Consider the following 25,182-nt stretch of genomic DNA (forward strand, 5'->3'; position numbering starts at 1 on the left):
TTAGACCTAATACCATAAAAACCCTAGAAGAAAATCTAGGTAGTACCATTCAGGACATAGGCATGGGCAAGGACTTCATGTCTAAAACACCAAAAGCAACGGCAGCAAAAGCCAAAATTGACAAATGGGATCTCATTAAACTAAAGAGCTTTTGCACAGCAAAAGAAACTACCATCAGAGTGAACAGGCAACCTACAGAATGGGAGAAAATTTTTGCAACCTACTCATCTGACAAAGGGCTAATATCCAGAATCTACAAAGAACTCAAACAAATATACAAGAAAAAAACAAACAACCCCATCAAAAAGTGGGGAAAGGATATGAACAGACATTTCTCAAAAGAAGACATCCATACAGCCAACAGACACATGAAAAAATGCTCGTCATCACTCGCCATCAGAGAAATGCAAATCAAAACCACAATGAGATACCATCTCACACCAGTTAGAATGGCAATCATTAAGAAGTCAGGAAACAATAGATGTTGGAGAGGATGTGGAGAAATAGGAACACTTTTACACTGTTGGTGGGATTGTAAACTAGTTCAACCATTATGGAAAACAGTATGGCGATTCCTCAAGGATCTAGAACTAGATGTACCATATGACCCAGCCATCCCACTACTGGGTATATACCCAAAGGATTATAAATTACTCTACTACAAAGACACATGCACACGTATGTTTATTGCGGCACTATTCACAATAGCAAAGACTTGGAATCAACCCAAATGTCCATCTGTGACAGACTGGATTAAGAAAATGTGGCACATATACACCATGGAATACTATGCAGCCATCAAAAAGGATGAGTTTGCGTCCTTTGTAGGGACATGGATGCAGCTGGAAACCATCATTCTTAGCAAACTATCACAAGAAGAGAAACCAAACACCGCATGTTCTCACTCATAGGTGGGAACTGAACAATGAGATCACTTGGACTCGGGAAGGGGAACATCACACACTGGGGCCTATCATGGGGAGGGGGGAGGAGGGAGGGATTGCATTGGGGAGTTATACATGATATAAACGTTATGCACATGTACCCTAGAACTTAAAGTATAATAAAAAATAAAAAAAATAAAAAAAAAGAAATAAATTGAACAATATTTAATTTTCCTCACGATATTCAGCCCTGTAGTAAATTTATAAAACACTATCACTTCGTTTTTGTTTGTAGAAACTAAATATGTTTATTTTTTGAGATAGAGTCTCACTCTGTCCAGGCTGGAGTACAGTAAGTAGGACAATCATAGCTCACTGTCATCTCAACAACCTGGGCTCAAGCAGTCTTCCCACATCAGTCTCCCAAGTAGCTAGGACTATAGGTACATACCACTACCCCATCTAATTATTATTATTATTATTATTTTATTTTTGTAAAGACAGCATTCTCACTACATTTCCCAGGCTGGTCACAACATCTGCCTCAAGCAAACCTCCCACCTTAGCCTCCCAAAGTGCTAGGGTTACAGGCATAAGCTACCATGTCCAGCCATAAATGTGTTCCTTAAAACAACTATAACATGTTAACACTGAATTGTATAACTAAGGGTAATTGCTTCATCTTTTTTTATTATCTTTTCTGAATTGAATGCCCAATACTTTTGAGGCAGAGATTGTTCACAGAGATTCAGAAGGATATCTAACAACCAACAGAAAAAAAATTATGTGATTCACTGTGATTCTTTTTCCAACCAGTTCCAACAGCGAACGATTTTTGAAATTTCCTTTCCTCATTACTTGATAGGCCATATAACACAGAAGTTTGGGTACAGATACTAAAGCCATAGAACCTGACACAGTATTAACACGTATAAGTGACTTCGCACAACTTATGTATTTCCTGTATTACCCAGTTTCCTCATTTGTAAAATGAACTAACATGGAAAGTTACTGCCAAAATTAAATGAATGTATGTAAAGTTCTCGCACAATCTGGCCAGTAGGTGGCACCATATAAATATTTTGTATTTTATCTTATTTTTTATTTTTTAATACTGAGTCTTGCTCTATCACCCAGGCTGGAGTACAGTGGCACAATCTTGGCTCACTGTAACCTCCACCTCCTGGGCTCAAGCAATTCTCATGCCTCCGCCTCCCTACAGGTAACAACACGCCCACCTAGTTTTTGTGTGTTTTGTAGAGACAGGGTTTTGTCATGTTGCCTAGGCTGGTCTCAAACAACTGAGCTCAAGTGATCCACTCACCTTGGCCTCCCAAAATGCTGGAATTACAGGTGTGAGGTACTGTGACTGGCCTATTTTTTCTTTTTAAACACACATTTGAGCAAATAATAAATCAAATTCTCTTACCGGGGGCATCTTTTCCAACTGCAACAAAGCTATCATGAACAGCAGTGATAAGTGTATTTGCATGTTTGGAAAAAAAAGAAGGGCTGCTGATTAAGGGATGTTCCAGTGGCTCTGAAAGGGGGAGAATAAAAAATAATTATGTAAAACAACAGATTTACGAAATACATTTCTCACTATAAAACTTTAAAACATCTATTAAGTAGGTGTGTTTTCTATAAAAAAAGATTCATATTTATTTCATACACAACTATAAAATATTTTGGCTGTGGAAAAATAACACTTCTCCTCACCCCAATGCAGTAAGTCCTGGACTGTTTTAGTAATTAAAATTATTCTTAAAATATTTAAATACCTAAGCTCAGCACAAGTTTATTTTGCTTAGCAAAACTCAAGGCTTCTGGACCCAACAAGAAATGAAGCAACATTTCAAGTCCCAAAAGTTGAATGGAAGGGATTGTGGCCATTCCACCTAAATTCGAACTCAGGTTCATTCGGGGAGTTCCCGGGGCTCCATATGGGGAGGAAGCACCTTTAAGAAAAAAAAGAAAGGGTAAGTCATACAAGCTCATTTTATATTAGCTACCCAAATGCATATATTTCATTTCAATGAAACTTTTAAAAACAGAGTTTAAATGTCTCAGGCATTAATCCATATCTTGAAATATTAACATGCAGGTATTCTGTGACATAAATTTTTAAGACTCAGATGGCAAATATAAAATAATACATATGAAATAACTGTCTTTCAATGATATACATAGACACTTTATAAGTGCTAAGATTTTTTTTGAGACAGTCTCATTGTACTGTCAAGGCTGCAGTGCAGTGGTATAATCATAGTTCACTAAAATCTCAAACTCCTGGGCTCAAGCAATTCTCCCATCAGCATTCCAAGTAGCCGTAACTACAGATGCATGGATGTCACTGTGCTCCGCTAATTTTTTTATTTTTTGTAGAGACAGGGTCTCACTATGTAGCACAGGCAGTATCGAACTCCTGGCTTCAAGTGATCCTCCTGCCACAGCCTTCCCAAGTGCTGAGATTACAGGTGCGTGACACTGCACCTGGCTGAAGTGTTGTTTTTGTTTTGAGACTGAGTCTCCCTCTGTTGCCCAGGCTGGAGTGCAGTGGCATGACCTCGGCTCACTGCAACCTCTGCCTTCCAGGGTTCAAGCGATTCTCCTGCCACAGCCTCCCAAGTACCTGGGCTTACAGGCGCCCACCACCGTGCCCGGCTAATTTCTGTATTTTTGGTAGAGATGACGGGGCTTCACCGTGTTGGCCAGGCTGGTCTCAAACGCCTGACCTCAAGTGATCTGCTGGCCTTGGCCTCCCAAAGTGCTAGGGTTACAGGCATGAGTCACCTCGCCAAGCCGATGTGTTGTTTTTAATAGCGCTAAGATTCTGGTTCTAAAACCAACAGACTTTCATGTTAGCTGCTCTGAGGCTTTTTTTCTAACGTACCTCATATAATGTACTGAAAATACATCTGTCTTTTCTAACCACAACTACATGCTTACAACAGTACTCAGTAACATAAAAACAAAACAAACAAAAAAAAAACCAGGAAGACATAATGGATTTTTTGGTAACGAATCTAAAAATTATGAAGTGCTGGCCGGGTGCGGTGGCTCAAGCCTGTAATCCCAGCACTTTGGGAGGCCGAGACGGGCGGATCACGAGGTCAGGAGATCGAGACCATCCTGGCTAACACGGTGAAACCCCGTCTCTACTAAAAAATCCAAAAAAAACTAGCCGGGCGAGGTGGCGGGCGCCTGTAGTCCCAGCTACTCAGGAGGCTGAGGCAGGAGAATGGCGTAAACCCGGGAGGCGGAGCTTGCAGTGAGCTGAGATCCGGCCACTGCACTCCAGCCTGGGCGACAGAGCAAGAGTCCGTCTCAAAAAAAAAAAAAAAAAATTATGAAGTGCTTCATTTCATACGAAAAACACTGAGTAAAACCTCTCAAAGCTTGTTTTATTTCCTACTTCAAAACTATGGCTCTAGGTCAACAAAGCCTGATTAAAAAAGCAAAAAACAACATCTACCTCTTACCTTTGTGTACAGGAGTCATAGGATTTAAACCTGGAGATGTAGCTACATGACACGAATTGCCTTGAGGTGAGGCATTAGAATCAGTGCTTATTGTACTTTGAATCAGAGGCACACAAACCTATGGGGTAAAAGAAGGGAAAACATCGATCTATAAACTATACATCTGTCACAGTTTCTAAAAGCCTCACATAATATAAGTTTCATTAAATGGAGCCTTAATATATTCCATTTTACAGATTGTTTCCATGCACAAACAGGCTAAAAAATGAAATTTGGAAAAAATATGAACATTTTATTACAATTGTATTTGCCCTAAATGTGTATTACCTAAACTTGTTTATATAAACATCTGAATTGTATACATTATTGGTAGACTAATTTTAACTTTTTAAAACTCTGGAACATCATCCTAGTACCAGTCACCTGTAGTTACCAAATAAATTATTCCAATTAATGTATTGGATAAATGCAAAGGATTAGCCTATTGGACCCTTAAAATGGCAGAATTTGGAAAATTCATTATGATCCAAATTACATTACTGACAATACCCATCTTCAATTATTTCATGTTATATAAAATTTAAAACTCTAGGCTGGGCACGGTGGCTCAAGCCTGTAATCCCAGCACTTTGGGAGGCCAAGACGGGCGGATCACGAGGTCAGGAGATCGAGACCATCCTGCCTAACACGGTGAAACCCCGTCTCTACTAAAAAATACGCAAAACTAGCCGGGTGAGGTGGCGGGCGCCTGCAGTCCCAGCTACTCGGGAGGCTGAGGCAGGAGAATGGCGTAAATCCAGGAGGCAGAGCTTGCCGTGAGCCGAGATCACGCCACCGCACTCCAGCCTGGGCGACAGAGCAAGAGACTCCGTCTCAAAAAAAAAAAAAAAAATTTAAAACTCTTAATATATTAAAAAATTAAGAACTGAATAAAAATGGCTTAAGCATAAGTCCTCTTTTCCAAGAATGCATTCCCTGCTATGCAGCTATTTACATAAAACATAAGGACTATAGATGCGTAAGTAAAATATACCCCCAAAATCCAAAATAAGTGATGAAGAAATGAGAAAGATGTTAGCAGAGCTGCTCCTTTTAACTGTAAAAAAATTCAAAAACCAGGCCGGGTGCCGTGGCTCACGCCTGTAATCCCAGCACTTTGGGAGGCCGAGGCAGGCGGACCACGAAGTCAGGAGATCAAGACCATCCTGACTAACACAGTAAAACCCTGTCTCTACTAAAAATACAAAAAAATTAGCCGGTCGTGGTGGCGGGCGCCTGTAGTCCCAGCTACTCTGGAGGCTGAGGCAGGAGAATGGTGTGAACCCGGGAGGTGGAGCTTGCAGTGAGCCGAGATTGTGCCACTGCACTCCAGCCTGGGTGACAGAGCAAGACTCCATCTCAAAAAAAAAAAAAAAAATTCAAAAGCCAAGGATGGAAATAATTGCAAAAACCCAAAAGGTTTAGGTAAGATTAAACTTTATGTCTAAATACCAGTAAGGATATGCAAATCCTGAAGAATTCGTAAAATCATTGTGTAACAATTAAAAAGAATCCTACAAATAGGATTAAATCACTGGTTATCACTATGCAGCCTAGAAAACAGAGGAACAAAAAATAACTGGTCCAACCTTATATCTACCCAGTGTAGCACTTGGTTTCTCTTTTTTTTTTTTTTTTGAGATGGAGTCTCACTCTGTTGCCTGGGCTGGAGTGCAGTGGTGTGATCTCAGCTCACTGCAACCTCCAACTCCTGGGTTCAAGCCATTCTCCTCAGCCTCCCGAGTAGCTGAGACTTCAGGCACATGCCACCACACCTGGCTAATTTTTTGTATTTTAGTAGACACGGGGTTTCAACATGTTGCCCAGGCTGGTCTCAAACTCCTGAGCTCAGGCAATCCACCTGCCTCTGCCTCCCAAAGTGCTAGGATTACAGGTGTGAGCCACCATGCCCGGCTGATTTCTATTTCACTGATGCTGGTTTTCTTCTCAATCATATTCCAAATCCTCTAGGGGAAAAAAGTCTCTTTTTAAAATCATAATGCTTGTAGAGTGAGAATGAGTATTTGAGTACTTGCTGATTTAAAAACATTTCAGGGCCAGGTGATGGCTCATGCCTGTAAGCCAGCACTTGGGGAGGCTGGGGCGGGCGGATCATTTGAGGCCAGGAGTGTGAGACCAGCCTGGCCTCCATGGTGAAACCCTGTCTATACTAAAAAATACAAAAAATCAGCCAGGTATGGTCATGTGCCTGTAGTCCCAGCTACTCGGGAGGCTGACGCAGGAGAATCACTTGAACCCAGGAGGTGGGGGTTGCAGTGAGCCAAGATGGCGCCACTGCACTCCAGCCTGGGCAACAGAACAAGACTCTGTCTCAAAATAAATAAATAAATAAAAACATTTCAGGTAAAGGGGCTCCATTTCAAGCAATTGAACAATATCCCTGTGGGAAATGAATTTAAGTTATCTGCCAGTCAAGTGAAAGGTCTTTTATATGTTCTAGTCTGCTAACAAATAGCAAAAATAACACTAAAAGAGTAAACTGGTAAGAACTTAAGAACACATTAACAAAAACATAAAGTGCTATAGTCAACACTTGTAATGTTACCTGTTCAAAATTAGCAGGAAGATGAGGTCCAAGTCTCATCAGTAAATACCACCAGACTTCTAGTTTTGTTAATGCTAGAGTTTCTGTTCTCACATGGATTGAACTCAAAGGCTGCATTAACAACTTGAGTCTTTTTGCACTACACAGTATATCTTAAAAGAAAATAAGCACACAGGTAAAGAGACATCCAAGCTAAAGATTAACTCCAACATTAGCTATGCAATAGTCTTTCATCACAGCAAGAGAACAGATTTTAAAATATTTTTTAAAAAAATAAATCCTCAGGATGTCCTTGCTCTACCCAAAACTTTCATTTTCATAAACTGTAGTACTGCTGAACCAAAAACACTCAATAAGGCAAAAATGTATTTTAAAACAAATAAGTAGTATTTATTAGAGACTGTGTGCCAGGGGCAATTTCCCACCAGGAAATACTTTAGGTTGGTTACAAATGAGGGGATGCTACTGACATCTTATGGGTAGAGTACTAGGGACACTACTAAACTTCAACACACAGGACAGTCCCGAAAAACAAATTATCCAGCACAAAATGCCAAAACTTTGAGAAATACTGTCCTAGCTGCTTTAGCATTCTCATTACCCCCATTTGACAAAGAAACGGAAGCATGTTTACATTATGTCAAAAAAGGCTATCATTTAAAAAATCAATTATTAATATATTCCATCAAAAATCATTACTACTGGGGCCACTGATTGAATACACTTTTGAAATCTAAATAGATTCAGATTCAGGACTGCCCTATCTTAACAATAATCATATTGTTAAAATTCAACATAGAAATTAAATCCAGGCCGGGCGCGGTGGCTCAAGCCTGTAATCCCAGCACTTTGGGAGGCCGAGATGGGCGGATCACGAGGTCAGGAGATCAAGACCATCCTGGCTAACACGGTGAAACCCCATCTCTACTAAAAATACAAAAACGAGCCGGGCGAGGTGGCGGGCGCCTGTAGTCCCAGCTACTCAGGAGGCTGAGGCAGAAGAATTGGCGTAAACCCGGGAGGCGGAGCTTGCAGTGAGCTGAGATCTGGCCACTGCACTCCAGTCCGGGCGACAGAGTGAGACTCCGCCTCAAAAAAAAAAAAAAAAAAAAGAAATTAAATCCAATTTTCAGACAAAACATTTATGCCAAATGAGTAAGACTAGGGATATGAAAAATTAAGACATAGTCTGTGCTAAAATAACTTGTCAAAAAGACCTTAAAAGGGTTGGGCATGGTGGCTCACGCCTATAATCCTAGCACTTCGGGAGGATGAGGAGGGCAGGTCCACTTGAGGTCAGGAGTTCGAAACCAGCCTGGCCAACATGGTGAAATCCTGTCTCTACTAAAATTACAAAAAGGTTAGGTGGGCGTGGCAGTGGGCTCCTGTAATACCAGCTACTCAGGAGGCTAAGGCAGGAGAATCGCTTGAACCCAGAAGGCAGAGGTTGCAGTAAGCTGAGATCGCGCCACTGCACTCCAGGCCGGGCAACAGAGTGAGACTCCGTCCCAAATAAACAAACAAACAAACAGACTTGGAAAGGATTCAGTCAGGCCATGTATTTGGTAGAATGGCACTTGACAATGTCTGTTACAACTACTCTGCCATTTAACTATTTCAATTAACAGTTCTATAAGAAAATAAAGGCAGATCACTGTATGAACAAGTTATCCAGTCCAAGACACTTACTTTTTGGGGGCCCCTATTCTTTTCGTTCGTTCGTTCGTTCATTCATTCATTCAGAGACGGAGTTTCACTCTTGTTGCCCAGGCTGGAGTGCAATGGGGCCATCTCGGCTCACTGCAGCCTCCTCCTCCCGGGTTCAAGCAATTCTCCTGCCTCAGCCTCCCAAGTAGCTGGGATTACAGGCATGTGCCACCATGTCTGGCCAATTTTGTATTTTTAGTAAAGACGGGGTTTCTCCATGTTTGTCAGGCTGCTCTCTAATCCCAGAACTCAGGTGATCTGCCCACCTCTTAAACTGCTGGGATTACAGGCGTGAGCCACCAGGCCTGGCCTCTATTCTATTTATGAGAAGAGCTCCATAATAATATCTCTACAGAAGCAGAGATTAATTGCCATGCAATAAACCAATCTCCTTTAATTACAAAATCTGATTTTACACAGGACAGTGATGGGTGCCCAGTTTTTGACTACTTTTTCTAGTCAGCTATTGAGCCATTCTACCCAGTAAAATTTAAGTGGATGTGTATATAAGATTCTTAGAAGGTTATTTCTAGGTATAGGTGACTCAGCTGTGAAGAAGTCTTTCCTGCTCTTCTACCTTCCCTCCTTCCTGTCTGCAACTAAGACAAATCGAAGATGGCAGAGCAAAAACGGTCATCTGATTCCTTGATGACTTCCTGGATCCACAGTATCAGTCGTGGATTCCCTAGCTCTGAACTTGTTTTTAACTTACCCTCTTTAAACTACTCTTATTTTATGCTTTAACTTAATTCCAAAAGATTGTAGTCCCAAACATTACTTCTGGGTTTACAGTTAGACCCAAATACATGCCAGCTCATAAACATAAAAATAAGCTACAATTTCAATTAAAAATTATAGTAGACTGAGCACAGTGGCTCACACCTGCAATCCTAACACTTTGGAAGGCTGAAGTAGGTAGATCACTTGAGTCCAGGAGTTTGAGAGTAGCCTGAGCAACATGGTCAAATCCTGCCTCTACAAAAAATACAAAAATAGGCCAGACATAGTGGCACACGCCTGTAGTCCCAGCTACCTGGGGGGCTGAGGTGGGAGGATCACTAGAGCCCAGGAGGTCAAGGCTGCAGTCAGCCATGATCATGCCACTGCACTCCAGCCTGGGTGACAGGGTAAGACCCTAAGAGAGAAAAAAGAAAAAAAAAAAAAAAAAAACCTATACCCCCAAAATGTATGTACCAGTATTTTAAATAAAAGTAATTAAAGGGCTGGGAGCAGTGGCTCTTGCCTGTAATCCCAGCACTTTGGGAGACCAAAGGAGGCGGATCACAAGGTAAGGAGATGGAGACCATCCTGGCTAACACGTGAAATCCCGTCTCTACTAAAAATACAAAAAATTAGCCAGGCACGGTGGCGGGCGCCTGTAGTCCCAGTTACTCGGGAGGCTGAGGCAGGAGAATAGCGTGAACCTGGGAGGCCGAGCTTGCAGTAAGCTGAGATTGCGTCACTGCACTCCAGCCTGGGCGACAGAGCGAGACTCCGACTCCGTTTCAACAACAAAAAATGTAATTACAGTTAATGCAAATAATCACAATACAAAACATATTAAAAGGAGGAAGAAATGAGATAAATAATGGTCTTTGGCAGGAAAAATATAGGATAACAACTCAACATTACTTAGCAGTTCTTGTAAACACACAGTATTAATTAAATCTAAGATTACCACCTAGTGAAGTACTCATACTAACCCAGTTTTGGGCTAAATATTCTTTCTTGTGAATATATTATCAGAAAACTCCGCTCGACAATAAGAAGGTAAGGTTAAAGTAGTAAATCAAAAAGAGTGACTTCCAAATATCAATATTAAACCACTATTTGGTACTCTTCTAGAAATCCTGAAAGAAATAAGGCCATCATCAATCACTGATATTTTTATTCCATGGAAATCACAACTGTTTCCTATCATCTACTGGCTATGTGACCTCTGGAAAATTACTCAATCTCTCTAAAATAGTGATTAATAATTACATCTCAGGTCTATTGTGATGATTAAATAAAATATACATAAATCATTCAACTCAGGGCTAACATGTAAGAAAACTACAAATAGGCTGGGTGAAGTGGCTCACACCTGTAATCCCAGCATTTGGGAGGCCAAGGCGAGTGGATCACTTGAGGTCAGGAATTCGAGACCAGCCTGGCCAACATAGCGAAACCCTGTCTCTACTAAAAATACAAATATCAGCCGGGTGTGGTGGTGGGCATCTGTAATCCCAGCTACTCGGGAAGCTGAGGCAGGAGAATCGCTTGAACCTGGGAGGCAGGGGTTGCAGTGAGCCAAGATCCCACCACTGCACTCCAGCCTGGGCAAGAGCGACACTCTGTCTCAAAAAAATAAAATAAAATAAAATAAAATAAAATAAAATAAAATAAAATAAAGTAAAGTAAAGTAAAATAAAATAAAATAAGGAAGTCACAAATAAGTTATTTTTCCCTTTGTTCAGTTTTTGAAATACTGTAAAACAGACTTTATATTTGTGATTTTCAATGCCTAGTATGTGAATTCTATTTTCAGTACAAATTTATTACTGTTCCCTTAAAATGAAAACAATTCAGTAGTAGCTTAATTTCAACTTAAAATCCAAAAAAACAGAAAAATTTCATTTATCTTGCTTTAAGCAAAATGAATTCATAGGAAATAAAAATTGTTAAAATATTACTTACCTGGATTCAAAGCAAAATTATCTATTAAACTCTTCCAAGCAATAAAAGCTATTTTTTTAATCATGGGAGCTCCACTACGAAATCCAAGTTCTTCTAGTTGCAACAGAGAATTGATGAAACTCCCACTTCGATGCAAGGTCTAAAAAAGGGAAAAATCATTAAGAAGTTATTTATCTGCATGAAACAGAACAATTGCTATCATTCCTTTATTCATTCACTTACGCTCTTAGGATTTCATAATCTAATGGGGAGACAAAAGACAAATTATTCACAAACATAAAGAGATGTGTTAAATGTTACATATGTTAAAAGTCTTAGGAATTTAATAAACTTTAAACACACATTCCAAACTCAAGACCACAAAATATATAAAGTTTGAAGAAGCAGATAATGCGTTACAGAACACTTCTAAAACATTAGAGATTAGGAGAGTAGATAAATCCCAAACTTTATCAAAGCAATACCAAACAAAATATACGTTTATATTAAAGAATTAGAGAAAAAAGGTGTTGAACCTGAAAATAATAAAAATAAGCTTTCAAATTGAAAGGAAAATTAAGGAAACATCTAATTTCATGGCTGTAAAAGAAACATTTTTAAAAAACAGTCGTATCTGCTAATAAAAAATAGTAAAAGTGAGATAAAAATCAAGAAAACTGAATAAGGTTTCTTTTTTTTGAGAGGGAGTCTCACTCTGTCGCCCAGGCTACAGTGCAGTGGTGCTATTTCGGCTCACTGCAGCCTTCATCTCCTGGGTTCAAGCGATTCTCCTGCCTCAGCCTCCCAAGTAGCTGGGATTACTGGCTAATACTACCACGCCCAGTTAATTTTTGTTTTGTTTTGTTTTGTTTCCAATGGGAGTCTTGCTCTGTCACCTAGGCTAGAGTGCAATGGCTGGATCTCAGCTCACTGCAACCTCTGCCTCCTAGGTTTAAGTGATTCTCCTGCCTCAGCCTCCCAAGTAGCTGGGATCACAGGTGCATGCCACCATGCCTAGCTAATTATTGTATTTTTAGTTGAGGCAGGGTTTCACCATGCTGGTCAGGCTGGTCTCGAACTCCAGAACTCAGGGTGATCCGTCCACCTCGGCCTCCCAAAGTGCTGGGATTACAGGAGTGAGCCACCAGGACCGGCCTAATTTTTATATTTTTAGTAGAGACAAGGTTTTGCCATGCTGGTGTCTAACTCCTGACCTCAAATGACCCACCTGCCTCAGCCTCCCAAAGTGCTGGGTTTACAGACATGAGCCACCACAGCCAGAAGAAAACCGGATAGCTTCTGAATTACTTCCAAATATTATGTAAGATTTAAATGAGGAAACTATTAAACAAAAAGAAACATATGAGCTCAGGAGGAAAAAAAAAAATAGGCCAGGCATGGTGGCTCACACCTGTAATCCTAGCACTTTGGGCAGTCAAGGCAGGTGGATCACCTAAGGTCAGAGTTCGAGACCAACCTGACCAATATGGAGAAATCCCTTCTCTACTAAAAACACAAAAATCAGAAAGGCGTGGTGGCACATGCCTGTAATCCCAAGCTACTCGGCAGGCTGAGACAGGAGAATCACTTGAACCCAGGAGACCGAGGTTGCAGTGATCGTGCTTGCACTCTAGCCTGGGCAACAAGCGTGAAACTCTGTCTCAAAAAGAAAAAAAGGAAAATAAAGTACAAAATGGAAAAATGACAAGTAATGCATCACAAATAAAAAATTACATAAACACTAATGCTCCGAACAGGCTATAAACCACATATAATCTTAACACACTATAAACCAGTAACAAAAAAAAAAAAAGGAAGGCCGGGCACGGTGGCTCATGCCTGTAATCCCAGCACTTTGGGAGGCCGAGACGGGCGGATCACGAGGTCAGGAGATCGAGACCATCCTGGTTAACATGGTGAAACCCCGTCTCTACTAAAAATACAAAAAATTAGCTGGGCGTGGTGGCAGGCGCCTGTAGTCCCAGCAACTCAGGAGGCTGAGGCAGGCGAATGGCGTGAACCCAGGAGGCGGAGCTTGCAGTGAGCTGAGATCGCACCACTGCATTCCAGCCTGGGCGACAGAGCGAGACTCCATCTCAAAAAATAAAAATAAAAATAAAAAAGTAAGATAAAATAAAATAAAATCAAAAATGGATTAGAAAACAAAAAAACACACAAGTTAGCTACAAGAGCTAAAGGAAATACTTCGTAACAGATCTAGCCCAAGAAGTTAGACACAAGATGAAAACTACAAAGCACTGCTGAAAGAAATTAAAGACCTAGGCCTGGTACAGCGGCTGACTCCTGTAATCCCAGCACTCTGAAAGGCCAAGGCAGGTGGATTGCTTTAGGTCATGAGTTCAAGACCAGCCTGGCCAACGTGGTAAAATCCTGTCTCTACTAAAAATACAAAAATGAGCCAGGCATGGTAGCAGGCGCCTATAATCCCAGCTACTTGGGAGGCCAAGGCAGGAGAATCACTTGAACCCAGGAGGCTGAGTTTGCAGTGAGCCAAGACTGTGCCACAGCACTATAGCCAGAAAGACTGTCCCCCCAAAAAAAAAAAAAAAAAGCCTAAACAAATGGAAAGACATCTGCTCATGGGTAGAAAGACTTAACATCAATGAAATGCTAACTACTCAAGGCATTATATGCAGATTCATCACAATCCCTACCATGATTTCAACTGCCTTTTTCACAGATAAAGAAGTCTATCATCAAATTAACATGGAATTGCAAAGAGCCTCAAAAAGCCAAAACAGCCGGCTTGCTCACACGAGTAATCCCAACACTTTGGGAGGCCAAGGCCGGCAGATTACAAGGTCAGGAGTTCGAGACCAGCCTGGTCAATATGGTGAAACACCATCTCTACTAAAAATACAAAAATTCAGCCAGGTGTGGTGGCGTGCAACTGCAGTCCCAGCTACTCAGGAGGCTGAGGCAGGAAAATCGCTTGAACCCAGGTGGCGGAGGTTGCAGTAAGCTTAGATCACGCCACTGCACGCCAGTCTGGGCGACAGGGAGAGTCTCCAGCTCAAAAAATAAATAAATAAATAAATAAAAATAAAAGCCGAAACAATTCTGAAAAATAAGAAAACCAGACAACTCACACTGACTTCCAAACAGTATAAAGCTACAGTAATTAATACATACGGTAACTGCATAAGGCCATACACATCAACAGCACAGAATACTGAGCTTGGATCTAAATCTTTGCACCTGTGTTCAATTGATTTTCAAAAGGGTACCACAGGCCAGGCGCGGTGGCTCACACCTGTAATCCCAGCACTTTGGGAGGTCGAGGCAGGTGGATCACTTGAGCTCAGAAGTTCGAGACCAGCCTGGCCAACGTGGTAAAACCCCATCTCTAATAAAAATACAAAAAAGAAAAAAAAATTAGCCGAGCATGGTGGTGGGCACCTGTAATCCCAGCTACCTGGGAGACTGAGGCAGGAGAATTGCTTGAACCCAGGAGGCAGAGGTTGCACTGAGCCGAGATCACGCCACTGCACTCTAGCCTTGGCAACAGAGTAAGACTGTCTCAAAAAAAAAAAAAAACGGGTACCAAAAGGATTTAATAAAAACAACCTTTTCAATAAATGGTACTGAGGAATCTGAACATCTACACGCAAAAGGATGAACCTGGACTCACCTTACACCATATCCAAATATTCACTCAAAATGGTACAAACATCTACATTCAAGATCTAAAACTGGAAAATTCTTACAAGAACGCATTGGGAAACAAAAATGACATTGGATTTGACAACAACTTCATGAATATGATGTCAAGTACGAGCAATAACAAATAATATACATAATATACCAAAATTTAAAACTGTGCAATGGATATTACCAAGAAAGCAAAAGAGAACCTACAGAATGGAAACAAATATTTGCAAATCACATAACTGATAAGGGATGAATATCAAAAACATACAAAGAACTACAACTCAACAAAAACTCAAACCTACTCAAAAATGGGCCAAGGACTTAGACATTTCTCCACAGACAATTAAACAGCCAAGAACCAAGTGAAAAGATGTTCAACATCACTAGTAATCAGAGAAATGCAAATCTATACCAAATCAATCCAACTTCACATTCACTAGAATGGCTATCAAAAAAAAAAAAAAGGAAAATAAAAAGTGTTGGTGAGGATGTTAAGAAAGTGAAACCCTAGTGCATTACTGGTGGGAATGTAAAATGGTGCAGCTGCTACAGAAGAGTTTGTTGCTGGCTGGTCCAAGTGGCTCATGCCTGTAATCCAGCAATTTTGGAGGCTGAGGCGAGCGGATCACTCGAGTTGGAAACCAGCCTGAGCAGCATGGCAAAATCCCATCTCTACAAAAAATACGGAAAAAAAAAAAAATTCAGCTGGGCACGGTGGTAGTCCCAGGTAATTGGGAGGCTGCGGTGGGAGGATGGTTTGAGCCTGGGAGACAGGTTGAAGTCAGCGAGGTTGTGCCACTGCACTCCAGCCTGGGTGACAGACAGAGCCAGATCTTGTCTCAAAAAAAGAGTTTGGGGCTTTCTCAAAAAATTCAACACAGAACTACTACATAACCCAGCAATTCCACTCTTAAGTATATACCCAAAAAACTGAAAGCGGGAACTCCGACAGATTTGTACACTGGTGTTTACAGCAACATTATTCACAATAACCAAAAGGTAGAAACAACCTAAATGTCTCTCAACAGATAAACAAAATGTGTTACATACAATCACTCAGCCCAAGAATGCAACTTTAATACATGTTATGACATGGATAAATCTTAAAAACTTTATGCTGCCAGGCACAGTGGCGCATGCCTGTAATCCCAGCACTTTGGGAGGCCAAAGTGGGCAGATCACGAGGTCAGGAGATCAAGACCATCCTGGCCAAAATGGTGAAATCCTTCCTGTCTCTACTAAAAACACAAAAATTAGCCGGGCATAGTGGCACATGCCTGTAGTCCCAGCTACTCAGGAGGCTGAGGCAGGAGAATTGCTTGAACCCGCAAGGCAGAGGTTGCAGTGAGCTGAGATCACGCCATTGCACTCCAGCCTGGGTGACGAGTGAAACTCTGTCTCAAAAAAAAAATAAAAAAACTTTATGCTTAGTGAAATAAGCCAGACACAGAGGAGCAAATATGTTATAATTTCACTTTTATGAGGTACCTAGAATAAGCAAATTTGCAGAGACAGAAAGTAGAACAGATATTACCAAAGGGTGATGTCTGAGTGGGGGAGGAGGGCAGAGGGAGTTTACTGCTTAATGGGTACAGTTTTTGTTGGGGATGATGCACAAGTTTTGGGTATAGATAGTGGTGATGCTTACAACATTATGAATAGATTTAATGCCATTGAATTGTTCATTTACAAACGGTTAGAACACAATAAAAGCAGCACACCCCCTACTACCTAAAACCTGCTTAATCATTGAACATACAGTTGATTCTCTCTCATTATTCATAGTAGTTATGGTTTTCTATTATATAAAATAGCCTGGAACACTAAATTAGCAAATACTGAGCAATCACTCCCATGGGAAATACAGAGTTAAATTTCTTTGAGTCTATGGACACACTTTTGTCAGCTGTTCAATATATAACCTGTTTAACATCTATCTATTAGAAGGTATTTTATATTACTGAATCACTAACATCAAATTCACAGCCAGTAGCTCTATAAATCATGCCTGAACAAAGTTTATTTTCACCGTTGGGTGTATCACAGCCTTCCTTTGCTTAGGAACACAAACTAGACAGCACCTGGACCCAGGCTTTGGGTCCCAAATTTAAACAGTAAAACCACCAGGAAAAGCACAGAAAAGTGAAAAATGTGGCATTACATGGAATATAAAAAGGACACCTGTTTAAGGTATGAGAACTAAAACAAAAAGGCAGAGCGTAACCTTGCTTGACCTCAGCTGGAAACATGCACGTTGTGACTCCAATTCTTTGCCACCCTGGGTGTCTACAAATGATGGCAAAAGCATTGCAAGTACTGATTTCAGATTTACAAATAAATTTTAGTGAGTAAGCATGAAATAATGAGCATCAGCTGTACAAAGGAAATAATGAGCATCAACTGTACAAAGAAAAGGTAAGAAAACAAAGAGTCCAGCATGTAAAAATTGTGGACTGTTCATTAACTGGGCACTTACCCTTCCAAGTAGTTTGACAAACAAAGGCCATAATTTTAACACGTAAGTCTCATTTTTACTCATAAATAGCTTCTGGAGTTCTGAGATTAATTTCTGCAAACAAAAGCAATTAATTTACCAAACAGACTCTTAGAAAAAAAAATCCAATATCAAAGTCTAGGAATAATTTTCAAAAACTGATTCAACCAAACAGTTTTCTCCGTAATAAAAATATTACCCCACCCAAGGCCAGGTGCGGTGGTTCAAGTCTGTAATCCCAGCACTTTGGGAGGCCAAGGCAGGCAGATCACCTGAAGTCAGGAGTTCAAGACCAGCCTGGCCAATACGGTGAAATCCCATCTCTACTAAAAATACAAAAATTAGCTGGGTGTGGTGGAAGGCACCTGTAATTCCTACTACTCTGGAGGCTAAGGCACGAGAATTGCTCGAACCCGGGAGGCAGAGGTTGCAGAAAGCAGAGAACGTGCCAGTGCACTTCAGCCTGGGTGACAGAGCGAGACTATCTCAAAAAAAAAAAAAAAAAATTACCCCTCCCATAAAACTCCAAAAGAAAAGCTGAAGCATAGAGCAAATCTGAAGGAGTTTTTACAGTAAATGCTCTAATACAAACACCCAGATTCGACCATTAACACTTTACTACGTTGATCTTATCACCTATCTGGCCATCCTACCATCCATCAATCCAACTTTTTTCTACCAATATACTTTACCCTAAAAAAGTCAGCATGCATATCATTAACTAGTTTAAATGGCATTGTATTAATATTTTCACACTAATAATGAAAAAATACATTAATAGCTTCACAATCAACAGACATGTGAAATAATTTTTAGCTCAAATTTATATAAAGAATTTCATATATGCTTTGTTGCAAGCTTGATAAATGGGTTAAAAAAAGGGATTTTATGGTCAGGCATGGTGGCCCATGCCTGTAATCTCAGCACTTTGGGAGGCCAAGGCAGGTAGATCACAAGGTCAGGAGTTCGAGACCAGCCTGGCCAATATGGTGAACCCCAATCTCTACTAAAAATACAAATATCAATCGGGCATGCTGGCAGGTGCCTATAATCCCAGCTACTCCTGCTGAGGCAGGAGAATTACTTGAACCCAAGAGGTGGAGGCTGCAGTGAGCTGAGACCGCGTCACTGCACTCCAGCCCAGACAACAATCGTGAAACTGTCTCAAAAAAAAAAAAAAAAAAGGCCGGGCGCGGTGGCTCAAGCCTGTAATCCCAGCACTTTGGGAGGCCGAGACGGGCGGATCACGAGGTCAGGAGATCGAGACCACCCTGGCTAACACGGTGAAACCCCATCTCTACTAAAAATACAAAAAACTAGCCGGGCGAGGTGGCGGCACCTGTAGTCCCAGCTACTCAGGAGGCTGAGGCAGGAGAATGGCGTGAACCCGGGAGGCGGAGCTTGCAGTGAGCCGAGATCTGGCCACTGCACTCCAGCCTGGGTGACAGAGCGAGACTCCGTCTCAAAAAAAAAAAAAAAAATTTATATGTGTATATATGTGTTACTAAAAAATAAATTCATCAGAATAAAGCTATTTATGAAGACACTCGAGTTACTTTGTCATACTGAACATTACCAAGAAGTCTTCTGCATTTTAAGCAAGTAAAATTTCAGGTTTTAGGGGCTGGGTGTGGTGGCTCATGCCTGTCATTCCAAAACTTTGGGAGACTAAAGTGGGAGGACTGCTTGAGCCCAGGAGTTCAAGATCTGCTTGGTTAATATAGTGAGACCTTGTCTCTTAAAACAAAAAATAAAACAAGGCCTTCAAATATGGCTTTCCATGTAACCTAGAGTAAAAAATCCATCCTTACAATGGTTCCCGCCATGGTCCTATGTGATTGGGCCTTCTTTTCCTCTCACTCTAATTCACTCCACTACTGTCATACTGCCCAGTGTTCCCGGAACACCAACCAAGTACACAACCATTAGAGACGGGCCTTCTGCCCTCATGGTTCGCTTGTCTACATTATCCACATGGGTAACTCCTACTCTGCCTTCAAATCACTGTTCAAATGTCCTTTCCTTTGCCTCCTCTGACCACCTTACATTCCTTTCTCACGGCACTCTCCAGTCCTTGCTCTTCTCCTTAGCGCTCTTCACTTACTACACTATGTACTTAATTATCTCTCCCACAAGAAAATAAGCTCCATCAAGCCTCTTTTGTTCACTGCTATATTTACAGGGCCTGCAACAATGCACTACATATATCAGATGCCCAGTAAATATGTTACAAGAACAATGGTTAGAAAACCTAAAATCTGTGGCAAGTAATAACTAGAAAACTATAGAGACGAGTTAAGTTTATGTACATTAAATTTGTATCTACTAGGATTATACAGTAACAACCTAAACATGAGTGAATCAGTTAATGCTCTCCCTCTTTCAGAAATACAATTCCTATTTCCTATTTATTGGGAATGAAGTAAAATGTCTGGATTTTAGTAACAATAAATAGCTCCCCTCCTTACTACTATGTAATGAGCAATGTGCCTATGCTAACTTACGCAATTCTTAATGTTGTGATTCAAAGCTAAAATCCTAGATCATAGTGCAACTATACCAATATGCCCACATTTTTTATTTTTTTTTTGAGACAGGCTCTCACTGTCAGCCAGGCTAGAATGCAGTGGTGAGATCATAGCTCACTGCAGCCTCAAATTTCTGGTCAAGCAATCCTCCCGCCCTAGCCTCCCAAGCATCTGAGGCTATAGGCGCATGCCACCATGCCCAGCTAATTTTTAAGATATTTTGTAGAGATGGGTCTCACTCTGTTGCCCAGATGGGTCTGGAACTCCTGGCCTCAAGCAATCCTCCCACCTCAGCCTCCTGCATTGGGACTACAGGTGACAGCCACTATACCTGGCCCCCAGACTGAATTTTAAGCTTAGTGCAAAACCTTCTGATGCAGTATCCAGAAAAGTCTTACATAAAAGAACACTCACAGTAGTCATAAGTTGCTCCGTAATAGATGCTATTTCTTGCTGTTTCTGAAGCAATAATGGCATTCCCATCTCCAAAGCAGTTGCTCCCCGCAAATGTACCTTTTGTGCTGAATGAACCACTAAAGGTATGACCAGTTTTGCCCACCTCACTGCCTCTTCTCCCATTTGAGTTGGGGCTTGTTCAATTAGCCTATAATAGAGAAATCAATGAATAATTAGCGTGACCTCACATTTTAAGTCTTAACAAGCAGTAAAATATGTGACACACAGAAATATACACAGTACGGCCCATTTGTTTTAGAATATATACAAATATGCATATGCACACAAGAAATAGATATAATTTTTACTAATTTGCACATTACTGCTTTTGTAAATTTTTTTTAAAGAACTAATCTTGTCTTTAGATTGAAATACTACAGTCACCCCTCAGTATCCCTGGTGTACTGGTGCTAGGACCTCACAATAATGCTCAGGTCCGATATAAAAAGGACAGTATAGTCATACACCACAAACGTTTCGGTCAAAAACGCAGCACATTCACAATAGTGGTCCAGTAAGATTATAAGGGACCTGACAAGTTCCTATCACCTAGTGACATCATAGCTGTTGTAACACTGCAGTGCAATACATTATTCATGTTTCTGATAACAATGGTGTAAACCAACAAATCTACTGCACTCTCATTCATATAAAAGTACAGCACAATTATATACAGGACATAATACTGTACTATAAGATAATGATAAGAAATGACCGGCCAGGTGCGGTGGCTCACATCTGTAATCTCAGCACTTTGGGAGACCAAGGTGGGTGGATCACGAGGTTAGGAGATCGAGACCATCCTAACATGGTGAAACCCCGTCTCTTCTAAAAATACAAAACTTAGCTGGGCGTGATGGCACATGCATGTAATCCCAGCTACCTGGGAGGCTGAGGCAGAATAGCTTGAATCCGAGAGGCAGAGTTTGCAGTGAGCCAAGACCTCACCACTGTGTTCCAGCCTGGCGACAGAGCAAGACTCCGTCACACACACAAAAAATAGTAATAAAAAAAAATTTCTTAAAAATGACTATGTTACTGGTTTATGTATATACCACACTATAATTTTTATTATTACAGTTTACTCCTACTTCTATTTTTAAAAAGTTAACTGTAAAGTAGCCTTGAAGGGTCCTTCAGCAGATACTCCAGAAGGCAGCATTAACCACAGATGACAGCTCCATGCATGTTATTGCCCCTGAACACATTTTAGTATGACAAGATCTGGTGGTGGGAGACATTGATAATGATCCTGAACCTGCAAGAGGCCCTAGGCTGATGTGTTATGTTGTTAAGCAAAAAGTTACGAAAGTCAAAAATAAATAAATTAATTAAAAATTAAGGCTCCTAGAATAAGGATTTAACAAGGGAAAACAATTTTGTACAATTGTATGTTTGTGTTTTAAGCTAAGTATTCTTTTTTTTTTTTTTGAGACCAAGTCTCTCTGTCACCCAAGCTGGAGTGCAGTGGCACGATCTCAGCGCACTGCAACCTCTGCCTCCTGGGTGCAAGTGATTCTCATGCCTCAGTCTCCCATATAGCTGAAGATTACAGGCAAACATCACCATGCCCAGCTAATTTTGTATTTTCAGTAGAGATGGGGTCTCACCACGTTGGCCAGGCTGGTCTCAAACTGCTGACCTCAGGTAATCTGCCCACCGGGGCCTCCCAAAGTTCTGGGATTACAGGCATGAGCCACTGTGCCCAGCCAAAGCTAATTATTCTTACAAAGGTCAAAAAGTTTAAAAACTTTAAAGTCTAAAGTTACAATAAGCTGGCCAGGCACAGTGGTTCATGCCTGCAATCCCAGCACTTTGGGGGCTGAGGTGGGTGGATCACCTGAGGTCAGGAGTTCAACACCAGACTGGCCAACATGGCAAAACCCCCATTTCTGCTAAAAACACAACAATTAGCCGGTCGTGGTAGCGGGCGCCTATAATTCCAGCTACTCGGGAAGCCGAGGCACAAGAATTACTTGAACCTGGGGGGTGGAGGTTGCAGAGCGCCGATATCACACCACTACACTCCAGCCTGAACGACGTGTGACTGTCTCAAAAAAAGTTACAGAAAGTAGAGACTAATTTATTTTTTAAATGTTTTTATAGATTTAGTGTAGCATAAGTGTACAGTCTTTATGAAATCTACAATAGTGCGCAGTAATGTCCTAGACCTTCACATTCCCTCATCACTCCTTCACTGACTCACCCAAAGAACTTTCAGTCCTAAAACCTCCATCCGTGGTAAGCGCCAGATACAGGTGTACTATTTTTTAATCTTTTTTATCATATTTTTACTGTACCTTTTCTATGTTTAGGTACACAAATAGTATTGTGTTAGAAGTGCCTACAATATCCAGTACAGTAATATACTGTACAGGTCTGTAGCCTGAGAGCAACAGGTTGTACCATGCAGCCTAGGTATGTAAGAGGCTATCCCATCTAGGTTTGTGTAAGTCCACTCTACAATGTTTGCACAATGATGAAATTATATAATGATGCATTCCTCAGAATGTATTCCCATCATTATGTGACACATGACTGTATTCGCATATAACTTATGCACATCTTCCCCTATACTTTAAATCATTTCTAGATTACTGATAATAGCTAATACAATGTAAGTGCTAAGTAAGTAGTTGTTAAACTGTACTGTTTAGGAAATAATGACAAGAAAATCAAAGTCTGTACATGTTCAATATAGATGCAATTTTTCTGAGACTTTCAACCCTCAATTGGTTAAATCCAAGGATGCAGAACCTACAAAGGGCCAACTGTATTACTTATTGTTATGCTAAATTCATCATTGTTACAGAAGAGGATAGCCAGAGAACGATGACATAATCTTAGCATCAATCAGAGCATTCAACAGTGGGGAAGTTAAAGCAAGTAACTCAACAAGAAAACTTTAAAGAACAAAAAACAGGGAAGACGGAAATCATGTCATCAAAGAGTTTACACTTTAAAAAAAAAGAGTTTATGCTGTTGGCATGCCTGTTATAACAAAAATGAAGACGGTACTCTCCTATTCCCTGCTAAACACTGCTTTCTAAACAACCCCTAAGCCCACTTATGAGTTTACATTATTTTTAAAACCCTTAAACAAGCTTTAACAGAGACATTTTTCAAACCTGAACTGTGTACGTTACTAGCAGGAACATAACCAAGACTTCACCTTTAACATGGTCCCAGTAAAAATTTTAAAAACCTAGTAACCCATGCACATCTACTTCCATCTTCTGTTACTTCTTGTCCTTGAGCCTTTTGGTGTAAATGACATTTCCCCCTTTTAATGTCTGTCTCTCATTTAAATCCCAAAAGCCCTCTCCTTCACCTAAACTTATGAAAACTATTCTTCAATTTGCACAGCATCCAAATGCATACCTTATGATAACATTTAACGCTTCAAAATCAACAACAGCAGAATGCGTCTCTCCTTTATTAAACAGTATTTCTAACGAATCAATTATACTGGATACCTAAAAAACAAACCAAATAAATACAAATGAAATAAGCCTGAACTGTTTTTATTGGCATTATAGTTCTGTTTTTTTTTAATTGGCATATAGTTAAGACGGCATACCCAAAAACTATACTCACCATTTTGCCAACCACTTCAGAGGGAAATGTCTGCTTAGATATCACCCAAAGTGCTCTGGTACGTACATTTTTGTCTGAACTCTTAATGGTATCATTCAATTTTGAAAGCAATTCTAGAGCATTTGCCTCTGAAAAACAAGCAGTTTTAATTTTGCATAGAATAGTTGATACTCTTTAAAGTCTCAAATATAAAACTAGAGAAAACAATATACTCATCAATCATAAAATTAAAAGTATATCCAGAGAATAGATCAGAGAACCAATGCTGATACCAAACTTCTCCCCAAAACACAAAATTCAGATTAGAGGTGAAGGTATACTGAGAGAAAATAAACAACAGACACCAAATCAGACTTTCTTGTGCAATTGAAGTAACTACAGATATCATTGTAGGTTTGAACATACAAGACAATTTTTGGTAAGATGTTTTCAATCCTGCATCTCTGCTCCAAAATGAACAACTCCTGCTTTAGGTCGCTAACACTTCCGTGTATAAAAAAGAGCAAGCAGCGGCTTTTCCCTCAAAAACAGATGGTAACAACTTTGACATCTTTATTCCTAACTTTCCTTCTCTAAAGATAAGAGATTCCTTTACAATGGAAATCATCTAACTATGCAACAACAGTGCAGACTACTTGAAAACTTGGAAAGCATTAGGTTCTGTGCTTTTATTACCACTTTTAGTTCCAAATTATCCCACATTTATCATTATGTCAAAGAACTTTTCAATTCAGCATATTCCTTAGTGCATATGCCTAAATAAAAATTTCCATTTTTACAGCAATCATGTTTAAATACCCTTTTTTATTTTATTTTTTGTTTGAGACGGAGTTTCACTCCTTTCCCAGGCTGGAGTGCAATGGCACCATCTTGGCTCGCTGCAACCTCCGCCTCCCGCGTTCAAGTGATTCTCCTGCCTCAGCCTCCTGAGTCGCTGGGATCACAGGCATGCGCCATAATGCCCGGCTAATTTTTTTTGTATTTTTAGTAAAGATGGGGTTTCTCCATGTTGGCCAGGCTGGTCTCCAACTCCCGACCTTAGGTGATCCGCCCGCCTCAGCCTCCCAAAGTGCTGGGATTACAGGTATGAGACACCGCA

The 25,182-nt window shown here is 40.5% G+C and overlaps 1 protein-coding gene across 10 annotated transcripts in view; it reads right to left on the reverse strand.

Moving 5' to 3' along the window:
* Window positions 1–25,182, reverse strand: part of RIF1 (replication timing regulatory factor 1) — a 136,173-nt gene that overhangs the window by 104,410 nt on the left and 6,581 nt on the right. For all 10 annotated transcript variants that reach the window (XR_004441769.1, XR_004441771.1, XR_004441770.1 and 7 more), the window contains exons 5-13: window positions 24,084–24,211; window positions 23,868–23,962; window positions 20,445–20,634; window positions 17,485–17,577; window positions 11,358–11,496; window positions 6,972–7,123; window positions 4,367–4,484; window positions 2,666–2,842; window positions 2,314–2,424 (exon numbers count right to left, since the gene is read on the reverse strand). Coding sequence is in view for 5 of the 10 variants with exons in the window: in XM_033231532.1 (XP_033087423.1) it covers window positions 2,314–2,424; window positions 2,666–2,842; window positions 4,367–4,484; window positions 6,972–7,123; window positions 11,358–11,496; window positions 17,485–17,577; window positions 20,445–20,634; window positions 23,868–23,962; window positions 24,084–24,211 (1,203 nt within the window). In the remaining 5 variants the exon portion in view is untranslated. The remainder of the gene's footprint in view (window positions 1–2,313; window positions 2,425–2,665; window positions 2,843–4,366; window positions 4,485–6,971; window positions 7,124–11,357; window positions 11,497–17,484; window positions 17,578–20,444; window positions 20,635–23,867; window positions 23,963–24,083; window positions 24,212–25,182) is intronic.

Source organism: Trachypithecus francoisi, unplaced genomic scaffold (genome assembly GCF_009764315.1).
Source record: "Trachypithecus francoisi isolate TF-2019V2 unplaced genomic scaffold, Tfra_2.0 Lachesis_group13, whole genome shotgun sequence".
Lineage (NCBI taxonomy): Eukaryota > Metazoa > Chordata > Mammalia > Primates > Cercopithecidae > Trachypithecus > Trachypithecus francoisi.